This window comes from Rhopalosiphum maidis, chromosome 2 (genome assembly GCF_003676215.2).
Source record: "Rhopalosiphum maidis isolate BTI-1 chromosome 2, ASM367621v3, whole genome shotgun sequence".
NCBI lineage: Eukaryota > Metazoa > Arthropoda > Insecta > Hemiptera > Aphididae > Rhopalosiphum > Rhopalosiphum maidis.
Window position 1 is genome coordinate 904,799 of NC_040878.1, and position 19,268 is coordinate 924,066.

Sequence of the window (19,268 nt, forward strand, 5' to 3'; positions counted from 1 at the left end):
TATGCATTAGGTATAAAAGTAATTAGTGTTAAAAATACAACAAACATGATTCAGGATTACAGAGACGTTAGAAATTAATAGAGATTCAATATTAGTATGATTATTTTTATAATCATTATAAATCAGATTTCATATGATAAAATGCTTATGATATGATACAACAATGCCACATTACCGCTATAACATCTGACATTTTTATTTTATAGAAATTTCATCTAACGAGTTGGAGTGAATAATATGAGAATTAATAAATTACATAACGCCAAATTATATTAGGTTTAGGTTAGGCTATTCAGTGCAGGCAATTTCCGCTTAGATCAAACCAACGACGACGACTGGATATGAATTAAAATTATATTATATTGCAGAATTAATGCATATTATATTAGCCGCCCCGTGTGTGAAAGAAAGCATTTTCTCTTTTGTACCTATACGAATATGTAAGTCGATAAAACGCCATTTCACTATACATAATATGAGTTGTTTACCAATTTTTATTTTCGTTTTTAGTCATTATTTCCATAAATAATACAAATATTTATAACAAGAATTTTTTCTCAGAAATAATCTTAAATTATGTTTTACAATAATAATATTAATACGGTCATCAGTAATTTTATAAAATGTTTATTCATCCATATACAATCAACGCGTAAATCATTAAAATATTTACATGACAACGTCTAACGGGATTTTTATTCTATTAATTAACAACACAGAAAACAATTAATTTTGTATTCAATTTTGCAGATTTGTACGTTATCGAAATTCGCGGTCAGCGTCAAGTCAATCATGTACAGTGGTGTAGTGGAGGGTATACGGGGGTACACGGCGTGTACCCACCTCCTAATTTTATAATTATGCGTGTACCCTTAACGAAAATCATGATACGCAGGTACACGGGGCATGAATAAGATGTATTAACGTCACCCAGTAAATAATATGTAAATTTATTAAATTTTGATATTTATATATCATACTGTATTAGGTATTATTGTATATTATATTATAGACAACTGATAAATAAACAAAATAGTGGGTACTTGTTCAATATGCTATCTACCCTGAGTATTTTGTCTACTATAATTTTATGTTGGTCAATGATTTAGCATGCTATTTATAAATGAAAATGTTAGTTTTGTTTATCAAATATGTGGTAGTTACTGGTAGATAACATGAACGTGTACTGTTTAGGGGGGTGTGGGGGGCATGGCCCCACACATTTTTTTTTCAATGATTCAGGCGTGCACCCATAAAAATTTTAGGACTACATCACTAATTATATAATACATGAATAATTACGAATGTTAAAGACGTTTGTGGGTATCCAGTCCCGGATTCAGTTCGGTTGATCGTGCAGTAAGGTGCCGGCTGATGAGAACTCAGCGCTTTGATATACCTAATCCAACTATACTCGCCGGAGTTCACGACAAATAATATCCGAGAACGATGTGCATGAATTATCTCCGAAGACTTTGAAGAGTCTTTCACAGTCATATTTGGCCATCTTTGAGCCGAATAGAATCTATGCAACCCCCAAACAATACAGTAATAAGTTTACGGACATAAAATCGCCGTGCAGAATTCCTGCTTTACCTTTCTGACAGAGAACTATAATACTTTATAACCAGTATCGAATAAATGCTCTGTTCTGTAGTGCTAATTGTTACCGTGATTATGGTATGAGCCTGAAGCCACCGGGGACAATTCTATATACTTGGCGAACGGCTCGAGAACAGCAATATAAAAGTGACAGGATAAATCTGTGCACTACCGATTAACTGTGTGTAGAATTTAAAATTAATTATAAAACATTACTATTTTTAACATATCTACATTTTATTTAATAAAACGCATACAATGTCATTTTTGACGTTTGCAGTGGCTTTTCACTTTATACTCATGTAGGTATAATGTGTTCGGGATTGTTGGATTTCTATGTTTCTAAAAAATAGAAAACATTAGGGAAGTAAAAAAATGGTTGAAATATTAATCCCACTTTATGTATCAAGACTATAAACTGATTTTAATTTTTACACAACTTTGTCAAAGTTGTAGAAGATTGTTAGAAAAGCACCATAGTGGTTTATAAAATATATTATTGAAAAAGTCGTAAAAAAAAATATCTTTGTTCAAAAATGTCGTTAAATCAACAATAATTAAGTATAGAAACAAAATGAATGTTTATTAACCGATTTATTATTAATTTGGTTAACATGATAACGAGTTTACCCGTGTCCTTGAGGATGGCTGGACAGCCCGAAAGAAAGTACAACAGGCATACATTATAATAATTTATTAAAAAATACTTTATTTTCGCTTAAAAAGGTATAATTAAAACTTTTTCTTCAATCTATTATATTGTTACTCAAATCGTTTAATACTTTTTCACTACTCGAAAATCAAAGGTGTTCATTAAAATGAAAAAACATACTTTCGAGTTACAAGTTTATAACTTAAAAATAATAAAATTAAGGATAACCAATATGTTATTTTATTAAAAAGAGATTGGGAGCTTAAAAAAATAAAAAATGAATCTTATGACTGTAAAATATATGACATCATTGAAATAATTTGTTAACATAGATATTTATTCATTCGGTAAGATTTTTTAAATTAAATTATTACATTAATTTGCAGCACAACTGTACAAACCTTAATTATAATTAATGTGTATCATAAATTCATAAAGCATCTGAAAACAGAAAAACAGCTTACTCAGTGACAAAGATACTCTTCAGAAGTATTCACTTGAGGGTGCCAATATGGTAAATTCTCTCCTAATTTTGATTATTTCAACATAAAATCTATCGCATTTAAATGTTGTACTTAATACTTATTATATCTATTGAACTGATTGTAAATACACCATACATATTCGAAAAAAACTCTTTTGCAACTCACTGCATTGGAATAAAGTAATTAACAAATAGCAATATTATATTTCATATATTTCAATAAAAACAAAGTTATAATAGCTATCGTTCTGTGTTGTGTTGATAATAATGTAGATAAACAATTTTAAATCCGTTATTTCCGGGCTTTCAAAGTATTTAACATCCTTGAATTGTTATCTTTGAATTGAAAAATGGTTCTAACCACATATTTATGGTAACTGATTTTTACTATCTGGTTACCAATTTTGGTATTGTATAATGTATACTGCATTAAGCATTGGGTTAAATCTTAAATCTGCACATAGCGCACACAGCACACTATAATATATTTATTTTGTGACACACTCGTTACTCGTAGGACATAGCTCGTAGTGGTCCTTTTAAATCTTAAATATTAATTTGTTAGTTTGTCCTTACAATTTTTTAAATAACTGTCATTAACATTTAATTCAGTAACCGATACTTTAAAACTATCCGTAAGTATTGATTTAAATTCATTAATTTGTATATAATTTACCACTAAACCATTGTACATCACAGAAGATTTTTTTTCAAATTGTATGTATAGTAACAACTCATCGCATTTTAATGTAGTTTTTATTTTCATTTTTCAACATTGAATTGTTTTTATTTTTGTTTAATAAAAAATAATACTCATCTTAATATGTACACTTTAAAAGAACATTAAATACAAGTAGTTGTTCATTTTATCTTATGATATATAGATCATTTTTATCTGATTTCTTATTTTTATGTTCTAACAGCAATATGTCAGGACGTGAAGGAGGAAAAAAGAAGCCTTTAAAAAACCCTAAGAAAGAATCCAAAGAAATAGATGAAGATGATTTAAAAATGAAACAAAAATTAAAAGAACAACAAAAAGCATTGAATGATCTTAAAACAAAAGCTGCCCAAAAGGGACCAATGGTCAGTGGCGGTATAAAGAAATCTGGAAAAAAATAATGTACGAACTATGCAATTAAGATCCTATGTAAAAAACCAATCCTGCTGTATGATTTCAAATTAAAAAGCAATTTTGTGTTATTTACTTTAATAATAATTACAATTTTATTTTATACTAAAAAAGTTGTTCACTATTATTATAATTTCAGAAGTTCAAAAATATAAAATATTTATTCAAATGTAGCACATCACTAATTATCAATAAGCTATTAGCCAATTATTCTTACTACACTAACTGGTCTTGAAAACAACCAAACCGAATTATTGAATTAATTAAAATAAATGTTTTTAAGTTGTATTCCATAAGTTTTATTATCTTATGACATTTATTCAAATCTTAACACAAAATAGTAAAATGTATTCATACATTTACTTTGTATGAAATAGTAATAAAATAATACAATATTTACATTATTTATCGGGTACACTTCTTAGTGTTTAAAGATAACAAATGTTGCATATTAAAAGTTTGTGATCTAATTATGATGTAAATAAATCTATGGTGGATTCTTCCACCAATAGTAAATCAACTAGTAAATTTTAGAGTTTGCTGTTGCTTGTCTATACCTTTCTGGGAGACTGGGAACAACTATGGCACCTTATATGTATAATATAATATACTCCAAATTTGGTATTGTAAATTCTATATTGTGTTCACCTGGGAAAATTTTCTTAACACAATATAAAGTCCATAACTTGTAAATTGTTACAAATTTATACATTTTTTATAGTAATAAATCAATATTTTAAAAAAAATTTAGGGAAGCCTAGAAATATTTTTAATTTATTTTAAATGAATTATTATCCATTCTATTAATTATATCAGGTAAGTAAAAAACATATTTCAGACTAATTAATAAATTACTTTGGGTTTATTTGGCATGATTTACAATGTTATGATAATTAATGTATTTTTAATCTACAATATTATTCAAGTTATAAAAATCTTGAACAATTAAAAACACAATTGAATGTTTAATAATTTTTGATGTTAAATAACATAATATAAGTATGATTACATTATAAAACTAAATGACTTAAATTTAGTTGGTAATATAATAATTAATAATGACTTGGGATTTCACTAGATATTTATTATGATTTATTTACTTTATGTATTTGTATCTTATTATAATCATATATTTTAATAAATATTTCATGTTTCAACAAAACTGTGTTTTACCTAGAATCCATGATTTTATTAATTAATATTAATTATATTATGTCGCAAACCTAACCAAAAAATATAATTGTAAGCATAATAATAATTTATGTTTACTTTGCAATTCTATAATTACTGATTATACCATAGAATAGATCATGATAAGGTATATCTTAAACCACGGTCTATCAGCAGCTATCTAGACCGTATCTTAAACCGTGGAATGAATTTGAATTGTTGATAAATAACACGTGCATGTATGATTATAATACATAAAAAAAAAAAATGATAACAATTATGTTCTTAAAAATTAAATAATATTATAATATGTACTAATCTAAAAACAAAAATTCACACAAATTATAAAAATTGTGCTTCAAGAAATATATATATATTAATTGGTAAGTGCTTTAACCAATATAATGATTAACCGCAAAATTTCATTAATTATTTATTATTAAGTTAGTTAGGTAAAAAATATTAGCTTTTGAGAACATTGTTTGTCATTATTTTAGTGATTTTAGATTTTATATTCATCATGGATAAACGATTTTCAAAAATTGGTGATGATCCAAAGTTTAGGCGTATACCTAAAGCTGATCGCAAAGTTAAGATTGATAAACGGTTTCAATCAATATTTAATGACAAACGATTTAAAGTTAAATATACTATTGATAAAAGAGGAAAACCCTTGAGGGGTTCTACTACTGATGACTTCAAAAAGTTTTACCATATGTCTGATGATGAAAAAGATGACACAGATTCTGAGCAAAATTCTAGTGATGATGTTATTCAAGAATCCGAATCAGAAGAACAAACATTAATTGAAGATGATGATGGTAATTCAAACAGTAACATAACCAGTAAAAGTATCAAAGACCGCTTAAAAGATAAAACAGTAGATTATGCTAGAGGAGATGGTGAATTATTGTCTGACAGCTCATCAGATGATGATACATCTTCTGATGAAGAAAATGAAGGTATATATATTATCTATAAAAGTTTTTAATATTGTTTTATAATTTTATATTTAATAAATATTATTTGTATGCAGAAAACGTAGAACATTGTTGGGGAGAATTAGACAAGGATGCTGATAATGTTGAAGAAGCCACGTCTAGGTTAGCATTGTGTAATATGGATTGGGATAGAATTCAAGCTGCTGATTTAATGATTCTTTTTAATTCATTTTTACCTAGTGATGGTTACATAAAATCTGTAACTGTAAGTTTATAAACAAATATTTTTACTAAAATTACATAGATATATTATGTTTATTTAGATTTATCCATCTGAGTTTGGTATGAAACGAATGCAAGAAGAGGAAGTTAAAGGGCCTCCTGAACTGATTTCTAGTAACCCCAAGGAAATTGGTTCATCTGATGATAGTGATCAAGTACTGTTGATAATTTCTAAAATATACATATTAAAAGTTATAGTTTTAATTTTTAATTAGGAAGAAGAAGATGGAAGTAAATTTCATATGGAAAAGCTACGTAAATATCAACTAGCAAGACTTAAATATTATTATGCTATTATTGTATGTGACTCTCCTGGAACTGCTGGTAAAATATATACTGATTGTGATGGTATAGAATACGAAAGTAGTGCCACACGTTTAGATTTACGATTTGTACCAGATGATACAGAATTTGATCAAGTAACTATCTAATTATTTTAATTGACAAGTATAATATAGGTCCAATAAGTATTTGTCTTTTACTATGTATTTAAAGCTAATAGCATTTTATGTTATATATTAAAAAATCCATGCTTGATCTTTAACATTTTTAGTATTTTTTAATTGTTTTTAAATAACTATGAATTATAAAAGTAGAATAAATAAATAATATTAAACAGAGAAAAAAGTCTAAACTAGTATAAAAATTAATTTAATTAAAATTAAAAGAAGTGAAACTGTTATCATTAATGTCAGAACGTATTCAGGAGAATGTTAAAAGACTAATAAACTACTTTGCTTAAACTATTGATGGATTATAAGTTTGAATATTTATAAATATTTATTTAAAATTAAAATTTTTTTAAAAATCATGACTCATGAATTGTATCTCGTCTACAACAATTAATGATTAAATTAAATATAATTTATAATTTTTAATTTAACTTAAATTAATGTATTTTTAATTTTTGACTTAATTAATAGCATTCAATTGCATTTTTATTCAATTTTTTTTATTTATTTAGTAGTTATTAAATTAATAAATAACTTAAATATAATATTATATTATTATATAATCTGAAGAAGACGCTTCACCCTTATGTGTTATCTCTATTTTACAAATGTACAACATAGTAAAAAAAGTTTCATGCAGGCAAGGATCACTCGGGCTGTAACCCAAGTTAAGCAACCAAATTTACACACTAAAAAGAGGACATCTTGAACTTTGCAGCATTGTTTTTATTTTTTTCAATATAAGAACTTAAAAATAAAACTTATTTAAGTTTGAAAAACAAAAAAATAATAGATTTTGAAATGATTAGAACTTTTTTCATAATGGTAATATCAAAAAATTAAAAACGATATTGCATAACCAAATGTTTTCCTTTTTAAAGTGTGAAAATCGGGTTGTTTAACTTAGACTACAACCATAGTGGTTTTTATCCACGTAAAACGGTTTTTACTATATTGTACATATGTAAGAAGAAGACAACACATGAGAGTGAAATGTCCTCTTAATTGTATTAACAGTTGTTAAAATACCAATATATGTATATATTTTAGTCTAGATGTATTTAATTTTAAAGATTATTGCCGGGTTTTTGTGAACAATTATTAAACATTAAATTAATTAATAGTGAGCTAAAGTCCATTAAATTGTATAAAATGATTAAATTAATATATTTTTCATGCAACCCAGCATATGTATTATGTCTAGATATAATGAATATGCATAATAAAATTATTATGTAAATATATGTTATATCATTTAGGAACCAAAAGAAATTTGTGATAAATTACCGGATTTAACTAAGTATAAACCTCATTTATTCACTACTACTGCTTTACAACAAGCAAAAGTGAATCTTACATGGGATGAAACAGATCCAAGACGTAGTGAATTAGTAAATAAACTGAAGACAAATCCTAAAAGTGAAATTAATGATAGCGATTTACAGAAGTATGTAGCTTTTAGTTCAGAAGATGAAAATAGTGATGATGAAAGTAATAAATCTGTTGAGGAAAATAATGAAGATGGTGGTTCTAAAAAAACTCCGATAGATAAATATAAAGAACTATTACAAAACATACAAGATGAAGAAGAAAAAAAGGCGAGTAAAGATTCAGAATTAGAAATTTCGTGGGGTATTGGTTTGCAAGAAAAGGTACAAAAGTCAGTTGATGAAAAATCAAAGAAAAATTTGACACCATTCCAGAAAATGATGGAAAAAAAGAAAGAGAGAATGAGAGAAAAGCAAAAACTTAGAAAAGAAACAAATAAAACTAAAGATAATGAAAATGATTCAGAGAGTGAAAATACTCAAATCAAACAACAAGCAGAACTAGAATTGTTATTGATGGATGAAGAACCTAGTGAAAAACAACATTTTAATATGAAAAAAATACAAGAAGAAGAAATTAAAGGCCTAAAGAAAAAGAATAAAAAGAAAATTTTAAATGAAAAATCTATTAGTGATGGTTTCTCTGTAAGTTATCAAATCATTAAATTTTTATTTTTTGTTTTTCATAAATCTTCCTGCTGTTTAGGTGGATGTAAAAGATGATCGATTTTCGGCATTATACACATCACATTTATTTAATATTGACCCTGCTGATCCAAAATTCAAAAGAACTAAAGGCATGGAAGAATTTATTTCTGAAAAGGCATCAAGGAGGCAACAGTATGATACCGAAAAAGTTAGTAAGATTTTAATATTATTTACAATTATGTTAACAATTAATATAAAAATATAAATATGACACTGAGAATGAGTATTCTTTTTACTTCAGTGTTCTCAGTGTCATTGGGGCAAGATGGTATTGTAAACTATTATTGATATATATATATATATATATATATATATATATATATATATAATTTAACAAACAATACAATTAACTTAATGTACAAAAAAGTATACAAGCACTAAAAGTAATATATTGGAACTAAATGGAATAAAAAATATTAATATATTAGTATTATAATTATTTTATTTATTTATAGGTTGATGTTCCTCCAAAAAAGAAATCCAAACAATCAATTATTAATCCAGAACTATTTAATCTTGTAAAATCTATCAAAAGTAAAACTAAGCATAATAAATAAATATTAATTTTTTAATAGTTTATCTTGGTAAATAATTTATCAGCTAATGAATAATTGTTTTATTAAATCCTTATTATTATATTCGCATTGCTTCAGTTATCTGGGATAAGTAAATACATTTGTATCTAATAAAAAATATTAAACTAATAAAATGAATTGTAATTTTTAGACATAAATTGGTATTTATTGATTGTGGTTATTTTTATTTTTTATTTTATTATAATATTGTTTATTTTGCTTTTATTGTTTTATCCCAAATCCCTTTAGATATTGAATTATAGAGTTTCCAGTGGCATACTGGCATATTTAAAGTTTGGATCATTTACTCATATCAGTGCCGGTTTTAGGCAGGGGCCAGAGTGGCCCATGCTCCGGGTCTCACGCTTTGGTATAATATTTTGGGCCTCGCATTAATAAAATTATACATTATTGTGTACTATAATTTTTTGGCAAAATAAATAAATACAATTTTCTCCAGGCCGGCTCCGACTCATACACTATATAATCCAAGATTTAGAGGCAGATGACACAGATATAATATCTGCTTCTGTGGCACTTTTTTGTATGTGTTATACTGTTATGTCTAGCAGTGGTACCCAATTCATATGTCATTTTAAGTTATCACTTCACTTCTCAAATGGGTTTATCATATAAATTAGATTGGCTGGACAAATATTTTAGATTTTGCTTCACAGTGATGCCTCTGATGCCTAATAATATCTGTATTATACTTTTGTATTAACTTGTAGATTTTTAATAATAATTGTAATAGGTATTTTAATATCTGCTCCCTATAATATATCAATAAATACGCTACATTAGGTTTGCAATAAAATTGTATTATATGATACATTTACAAATAACTAAGGTTTAAATTTAACTCTTGTGGCAGTTTTAAGTTCATGAATTATTAATGGTTTTATTATTATTTAAACTTACATACATAGATAATTATCCTGAAACTTTATACTTTTATAGTAACACAATAAAATTTATGTTTAAATTAATGAGAATATAGTTAATATAGTTATCACTGTTATCAGATTTTGATAACTAAACCATTGAGCTATAGCTTTAATGAAATAAACAATAATTAAATATTCAAATATATATAATGTATATATTATAATAATCTGGTGTTATATTTTGTTATTATTTTACCTTACCTTATTATATAGTTATACACATAAGCGTGCTTACAGGGGGGGGGGCCGTACCGAAATTTTTATACATAGTAATATATGTTCAAAACATAACGATTTTTGATTTTACAAAAATCATAAAACATTAAATAGGCAGGTGAAAAATAACCGATACACAATGATAATAAATAATAATGAATTAAATGTCTTTAAAAATAAAATTGATATCATATTATGTCATATTATCATTACAGATTGCAAAATTGTATTAAACTGTGTTGGCAATTACAATATTTCTTATTTAATTTAAAAAAAATATGTATCTATTTTTAATCCTATGAATGATTTATGCTTTAAATAGTGGGTGATTATGAGTAGGTAAATTAAAGTATGTAAAATTTTAATTGTTTCTTCCATCAGAGTTCAGGATTCTTAATATTTATTGACTTAGCCCACCCTGCCACAAATATCTGCGCACGCCTATGGTTATACAATATACAGATACATAATGTTTATATCAGTACCTAATTAGTTATCGATACAATGTATTTAAGGATTTATGTCGAGTATGTCAATTAAAATTTGATATTGTTTTAAGTCCAGAAATCCACTTAATTGAAATAACATTTAAATATTTTAAATGAAGAAACTTAGAAACAAATTATTTCCACTTAAGGGCTTCTTGTAGGTATCATATTATTTTTAGTACAACGCAGTGAGTAGGTATTTAATTGTGAATGTTTAAATTTTGACACTTGACCTAGTTGAAAAGCTTAATATCCAAAATAGAATCCCACATGGGGTGACCGATGGATACTACACTAGGCACTATATATATATACTTATTATTGTATAAAAGTTTGCTAAACTTATATGACCATGATAAATGAACAATTGTATTTTTTATATTTTGTATCCTACTCATTCATTCTAATAAAATTTAATTGTTCCATCAATAACTATTATTATTAACTATAGTCTATAAATATTTCTAAAATTCGATGATAAAATTTCAATTAATTTTGGATTAAGTTTGCCACGGGATACAGTTTTTTATAAAAGTTTATGTGAGTAATAACGCTAATAACCATTAACAAATTTTATTATTTATTTCTATCTGCTATAAATAATTTTAACACAGACTGGATAAAATGTAATCTAGGGTGGCTCCAGAGACTTGGTTGGCCCTTGTTTTAATTTTTCTTATTATTCTTGGGCTCTTGGCATATCTTCGTAATCTATACAGAAATGTGTCTATATATGATATATTGATATATCTATATACTTGTACGTTTTTATGATAGTTGATAGTATAATATGTTTTTTTGTTTGTAATAATTAGAGAGCAAGGCCCTTAGCCCCCATCCCCTTGGAATCGCTCCTGATGTAATCTATTCTGAGATTCTAATATTTTATTTATCAATTTTTAAAATTTTCCACAGAACTAAAAAAATTTTAAAATTATATTTTATATTTTAGTAGTCATTTTAATATTATAATAATTTTTCTATAATCTACTTCTTGATATTGTGAGGTTCACGATATGATGTAATATATTAACAAAATAACGAAAGTGAATTCTTTGGTAAAATTTAATTTCCCGTGGAATTATCGAATTTTGTTAACTATTTTTTTGAAAGAAGAATTTACTATAACTATTATTAAATTTCGAATTTTAATTTTATTTCAATTTGTTTTGAAATAAATTCTAAAAAAAGGTTAAAATTGTCTTTTTTATAGATATACTGTAAAGTTTGAGATTAAAATATAAAAAATAAAATTCAATTCTAATGGAAAATATAGAGTATTTACTTGTATTAATAAAAAAAAATAGTTAATCAAATTTGGTTAATTCTACAGTTTAGAAATTAATCAAATAATTTTTAATTTAATACGCTGAAATAATATGTATCATTACAATGCAAATTACAAGCCAGAGGTTAAATATTTCACAATGGTAACTATTTTGGTCGTCGACTCGCGTAAAATGGCTGTGGTAAAATGAAGCTACAAAAACTAAAACATTTAAAACGATATTAATCTGAACGTCTAAACACGACAGTCGTCATACGGTTAATCATATTAATAATAAGAAATCAACCAAATTAGAAATATACCTATAGAAAATCCGAGAGTCCCTATCGGAAAACCTTTTTCATACTACAATACTACATACTAGTGTACTATGCGAAAATATAAGATAACGTCTAACAAGAATTTACAATTAAATGATATCTAGTAAACTAATATAATATAATATTATAAACTGTAATAATATAAACGTATCATATTATACATATTATATTATTATTAAATTCACCTTTTTTTTTTTGGATTTTAGGGGGGGCATGGCCCCCTGGGCCCCTCCCATAGAGCCGCCACTGTACCGTCTCCGATTAAATTTAATCACAGTTTAATCGGCCGAATTAGCCCGGTATAATATTAATATTATAGACATAAACTATACATGTATTATGCATATTTAACATTTTAATTATTATACTTTTACGGCTATATATATTATATAATTCTTTTAAAATAAAACTGTGTTTCTACTACCTACTAATGAAAAGGTCATACTTAATTTTAAAACTAAATGTCAATAATTTTTAATTTGAAATACCAAGGTCTACCTGTGAATATTTTATGTTACTTGTAACATATAAAAATTAAATATAATTAATATTCCAGTTACAATTTAAATATGTATTTAAGATCCAATAAAGTATATTTTTATATATTTCATATTATGTTGTTTTCTATTACAACAGTATAATTCCAGTTTATGCATTTATGCCTATATGCCTATATAGTATCTACTGTGAATTGCAATATATTAGATAAATAATAGTTACCTATAGGTACTTATTTAACTTGTTCGAATTTCTTACCTAACATGTTATTTTGTTGTTTCTATTTAATTTAAATATATCTAATCATTTTTTATTCATGGTTACTAAGCATTGCACAACCATTTTTATTAAATAAATACATTCTAAAAATACATTTTATTTAGTAATAAATAATAATACCAGTATATTATTGACAATACATAGAGACCAGTTCAGTATTTCACAATTTCCACAAAAAACAAAGGTTTCCATTTGTAATATAATTTATTGACCCTATTTTTTGCCATATTAGTTAATCTTTTGATAGCTTTGGCGATAAAAACAAAAATATATAATAAAAAATAAAATAGCTGTAATATTTACTACATATTATTATTGATATATAAACCAATATTTTAAATTGTACATACAAGATACAGCGTTAATAAATAAAAATAGTAGATACCTAGGATTAGTACCTACGTAAATAATAATCTTATGACTTATTATTATTATTTTATAAATGGTGGAATGTCAATGATGTCATGTATATATTCATATTCTACCTACTTATATTATTTTTTTAATAAACCTTTAATAGCAGTGTTTACAAATTTTGACAGTTCTGTTAGCCAAATTTAAACATGATAAACGTATCCGGTTGACCAGTTCTGTACCTACTGGCAACTATATAATATAAATTTAAATAATTGCATTTATAATAGTTATAAATATTGACGAATCATAGGTACTTGGTTGGTAGGTAGTTATTATTATTATAATAGTAAGTACCTAATATAATAGGAACGAAACACGAAATATAAAAAAAACAACTCTGTTTATACGTCCTGGGGAGATGATTAATGGTATACTATATAACCTACTCTTGACGCCATATTCTTAAATGCGTAATTTTAAAACGTAGTACCTACGGTTGAAGGTACTCACCATCATTAACTACAGTCTCAATTGTTTTAAGTTTTTACGCAGCAATTATATCAACATTATTACCCTTGTTGTATACAGTATATATGCAGTAGGTATATTATATTATATAATCTTTATATTATTATACATATGCATAATATATAACCATTTTCCGCTCTATAGGTGTATCGATTGGTATATATATTTATTTTTGTGGAAGAAATAATAAGTGGTACATACCTATAAGTATATATATAAATATATATATAACAGTAATAGTTAATAAAAACAAATAAATAGTATTATACATAATGTTTTAAATTTTTTTAAATATATAATATTATATACTATTAAGTATATTAGTACAAATATGAAAAAATTACTACATTTTTAAGCTGATGTAAGTTAGGTGGTATTAGACAAAAATGTCCGAAACCAAGAATGTCCATGGTAAAATTTTCCAAAATCGAAAAATTGATTAATCGTAACATAATAAAATGAGAACACTCTGTAACACATTAATTATCCATGTCAAAAAAACACCTTGTAAAATTGGGCAGAGATATCGGACAACCTCCGGAAAAAAAATGTATGTTAATATGCAAGGAAAATTAAAAAAAATATGTGAGGAGTACAACAATTAACGAAAGAAGTATTGAAAACTTTTTAAAATGTATATCATTGACATTTATAAATTTTAATTAGGCAATATGTGTTTGTGTATAACTGTTTTTTTTTTTTGACATTTTTAAATATAAAGCAATAACGAAAGAATTATTCATTTTTTTTTTTTTATGTTATAATTTATAATCAATGTAAATACACTTTTCATATCTGACTACAGGAATAACGTAAGAATTGTTTATTTTTTTTTTTAAGTGTTATTATAATCAATGTCTTAAATATTTTTAAATAAGTTATTTTACTTAGTTTATTATTTTGGACAATTTTACCACGGACATTTTTACCGTGGACATTTTTTTCTAGATTCAAGTGAGGTACCTATTATCTATAAGGTATTTAATATGCATTACCAACATTATACTAATGTAATTCAAATTATGATTATCGTCTATCGATTATGATAATTATTATACTTAGCGTAAAACTTACTCAAAAAATAGTAAACCCGTTACATAATATCTAATATTTCCATACGAGTATACGACTTTATAATATATATATATAGGGCTATATACTTAGCTTTTGCAAGTAATTTGTTTCTCATTTATTTATTGTTTGATAATAACATTTTTTTAAGCATTTAAAATAGAGCAATACAATTTTAAAGTTTTTTTTATTTTCATTTAAAATTTTATTTTTTCAAAACGCTTTTTCCCTTTTCGTTGCAGTAAATAAATCAGTCATGGGCTCAAAATGTTGTATGCATCAGTAATACAGTACTGCTTCCTATTCTTTGTTTTTAAATAAAAAATTTGACAAAACTAATGCCTGCTTAGTGCGTAGGTTATCCTGAGCGGAACGATGAATGTGCTCATCTATTGAATTAAGTAATATTAACAATAGGTATTTTTATCCTCGCCCAATCCTATTAATGAAGCATTTAACTATGAAACGGGTGTTTTTTTTTATTTTCGAACCTGTGAATACAAAAATAATATATTAATATTAATTTATTCTGTGGTGGATAAGTTCACGGTTATAGCAATTCTAGGGGAGGCTAAGATCCCCAAGCCCCACCTTATTTGCGCCTATGTAACATAGGCACTTTTGAATATTATTTTTTGTATATTTTTAACCATTTTTTCGTAGGCCCTAGACACTAAGTGATTATAAAGGTTAATACGGTTCTGCCTAGCCTGGATCAGTATTTAAGGTAGAAGGTAAAATGATTACATAGAAATTTATAATACAGTAGTGTTATCGTTATGGTCATTAAATTGGAAACTCGGGAACACCCTTGTTACATTAAAGCAAACATAAAATACTTTACTAAGGTCGACGTACGACTGTCACACATACACGCACACGTACACACAATTCTTAACGAACTTTATTATGACCAATGAGTTGTCATGCATGGCAGTGGCGGTGTTAAAATTTAACCCGACTATCCGAGTAACACAGAAATAACATAATATTTATGTTGTTTCAGCACAATTTGCTTTCAACAATCAGTACCTACTTCTGTTAATGACTTTCATGCTAAAATATAATATATTTTATAGTTGTTTTATCTGTATTATAAGTTTGTTTGTAGGTACATAGTTTATTTTCTATACATTTTGATATAATTTATAAAAATTTACAATTTACAGTGTTTTGTAGTGAAAAATGTACAAAATCTTTAAAAATTTTATTGCTAATAAGGTATGGAAATTTGATACTATGTTAAAGTCATAAGTATTTAATACTGGATTCTGGAACTAAAATATTTAAAAAATGTTTACAAATACTGTTATTTTTTAAAGACATTTGATAAAGTATTATGTATTTAAATGAAGATGTTTATTATTTTATAATAAATCAAAAACATTATTTGTGGGGACGTTTATTATATTATTATAAATTTTGTTATACGTAATGACACTTATTTATTTTAAGATATTATCTATTTATAATACGAACCTATTTTCATAATTTTACGGTATTTAAAGAATTACAGGAATATGTTATTAAATTTGAAGTTATATATTAAGTTGATACAATATAGTATAAAATAAATACATATTAATATGTTATAATAATTAAGTAATAATAACTAAATGCCAATAGGTATGATAAATAATTTATTGTTTTCGGAAAAATGTTTATCAACCTATTCTAATACTATACAAGTAAAATAAATTACTTTAATAGCTATATCAAAAATTCATGTCATAAAATATACTTATAAGTGTAGACAGTATAGTGATATATTAGGATGACAGCAAGCAGACCGTCTCCATTCTTATACAATGATATATCTTGAAATCAAATTTAACACACCTTTAACAATAATCCACGATCCACTCAACAGTTAACACGTACTTATATTATACAGCAGAGCGATAACCATCACATTTGCTAACTTTTTTTTCTATGTCAAAAAGCTTAATAACGTACCTAATTGGTAATACAAAGTTAAAATTCCCTATTAAAGTAATTCCTTCAGAAATGTAAAAATATCACAAATAGAGTCACACATTCTTTTAAGTTATAAGTAAACATTTGATATTTTGATATTTACATTTTGACAAAAATGAATAATTTAAAATGAAAAATAACGATCTTTCTTCAACAATTTTAGTTATTTTGTTGTAATTCAAGAAATAGCTCTATTACATACAATCATGCAGACTGCAGTTCTTGAAACTATTCGCCATTGCGTTGATATATATATATATATATATATATATATATATATATATTACATTGTTGATTCGTCGATACGTCTTCTACTCTATACTCTGTATAGTGTATTCACTATTCTGCTCACTCATTGTATCCCTATTCCCTGCCACCAAGACAAGTTCCATAATAGCAGTTTGTTGCGCGTGAGTATGCTTGGAAGAACCGATATTCATCTGGTTCAAAAAAGCCTTAATGATTTAGTATTTTAGTTTTAAAAGCCATAAATAGTTAACTTACAATTTTACAACTTTTAGTAAGTTGATACGTTTTATGTATTTACAGTTTTAGAATAATTAATAAACGTAAATGGTAATTAGAATTCAATAAAATGTAATAAATAATTTCTATTTCTATATAGTAATAATTTGTACACACTAACGTCCAACGCTTATTTATATCTAAAATATTATACACGACCAGTCCTAATATAAGTGAAAGTCAAGAGGATTGAATAGATGAAGGCATTTAATAGATCGATTAAAATTTAAATACCTCAAGACTGTAAGAGCAGTTGAATTTTTTCAGTTAGAAATATATATTTTTAATTGTCCATATTATATAATATACAATTATTAATTTGATTATTATAGGATATCCGATTCCGATATTATAATGGTCAATTTTGTCAAAGTTTTGTTTAGTTTGGATTTGGAGTGAGTGAAGAATCTAGGCTTTGAAAAACAAATATTATATATTTTATTGATAGATAGGGATTGTGTTTATCGGTATTAACCGTGTAGATCGATTACAGTTGATAAAGCGAATGCAAATACAAAAATTAAATTTATTCATTGTAAATTATCGTTATATAAACTACCTATTAATCATCGGCCACGTAAATATGCAATAATAAAATACGATATTCAGATATTATTTTATTCTAATGACTATCACTCTAGGCTACAGTGTCGTAAAAACTGGGTGCGCAGATTGTGCATCGCACACGGGCTATAGGCCTCATACTATATTGCAGGGGCTTAAAAAATGTATAATACTGTCACAGAAGGCTTCTAAATTTTGATTTGCACGCAGGCTTCGAGTAGTCTAGTTACGGCATTGCTATAGGCTAGCTGTAGCCTTAAGTGTAATAGAACTGGACCAAGGCGGCGAACTCGTTGCCCGTTGGCAATTTAACAAGCATAGCACGCATGCATTTATTAATCATCTCTTGTCCGTCGTCGCCATCTTAAATTGCACATATTTTTGTAACCAAGTACCCAAAATCAAAATTATTATGACAACTTGAATTCGTGTATGTAAGGTTTAAAATACCTACTGCATTATAGGAAAATATATAAGTGCAGTATAGTAATTTATAGATATCGCATGAGTGTTTGTCGTTTGACCCAAAACAATATTTACAATCGATCTACGGACTACGATGGTAGGAAAGAGAAATGTAAAATAATACATCGCATACGTACTATAATAATCTACTGTGTATTATACACTCAAAATAATATCAAGAAAGTTTAAATATTTAAAAAAACAAATTATCCTGCATTTTTTTATATCATATGTCAGTATAATGTTCTCTTTAAATTTCATTTGACATAAAAATGTACTACGAGTTTATGACTTATGATATGAATATATGATAATTGTCGTATAACAAAAGACTTGAAAAAAACCACTTTTTCTCGATAGCCACGTGAGTGCATTCGGTGTTGGTCGGAAATTCAGAACCGGGGAGGGGGTAGCAAAAA

The 19,268-nt window shown here is 26.0% G+C and overlaps 2 protein-coding genes across 2 annotated transcripts; both read left to right on the top strand.

Annotated features, from left to right (window-relative positions):
* The first annotated feature begins 3,178 nt into the window (after window positions 1-3,178).
* On the top strand, window positions 3,179-4,166 carry LOC113553574 (translation machinery-associated protein 7 homolog). The gene is made up of 2 exons (XM_026956961.1): window positions 3,179-3,373; window positions 3,662-4,166. The coding sequence occupies exon 2, from the start codon at window positions 3,666-3,668 to the stop codon at window positions 3,858-3,860; it is 195 nt and encodes a 64-aa protein (XP_026812762.1). The 5' UTR covers window positions 3,179-3,373; window positions 3,662-3,665; the 3' UTR covers window positions 3,861-4,166.
* A 1,202-nt stretch (window positions 4,167-5,368) lies between these two features.
* On the top strand, window positions 5,369-9,323 carry LOC113552268 (ESF1 homolog). Its single transcript, XM_026955059.1, has 8 exons — window positions 5,369-5,423; window positions 5,538-6,002; window positions 6,077-6,246; window positions 6,305-6,418; window positions 6,479-6,682; window positions 7,975-8,688; window positions 8,750-8,899; window positions 9,207-9,323. Exons 2-8 carry the CDS (start codon window positions 5,561-5,563, stop codon window positions 9,306-9,308), a joined length of 1,896 nt encoding a protein of 631 aa, XP_026810860.1. The 5' UTR covers window positions 5,369-5,423; window positions 5,538-5,560; the 3' UTR covers window positions 9,309-9,323.
* The last annotated feature ends 9,945 nt before the right edge of the window (window positions 9,324-19,268 follow it).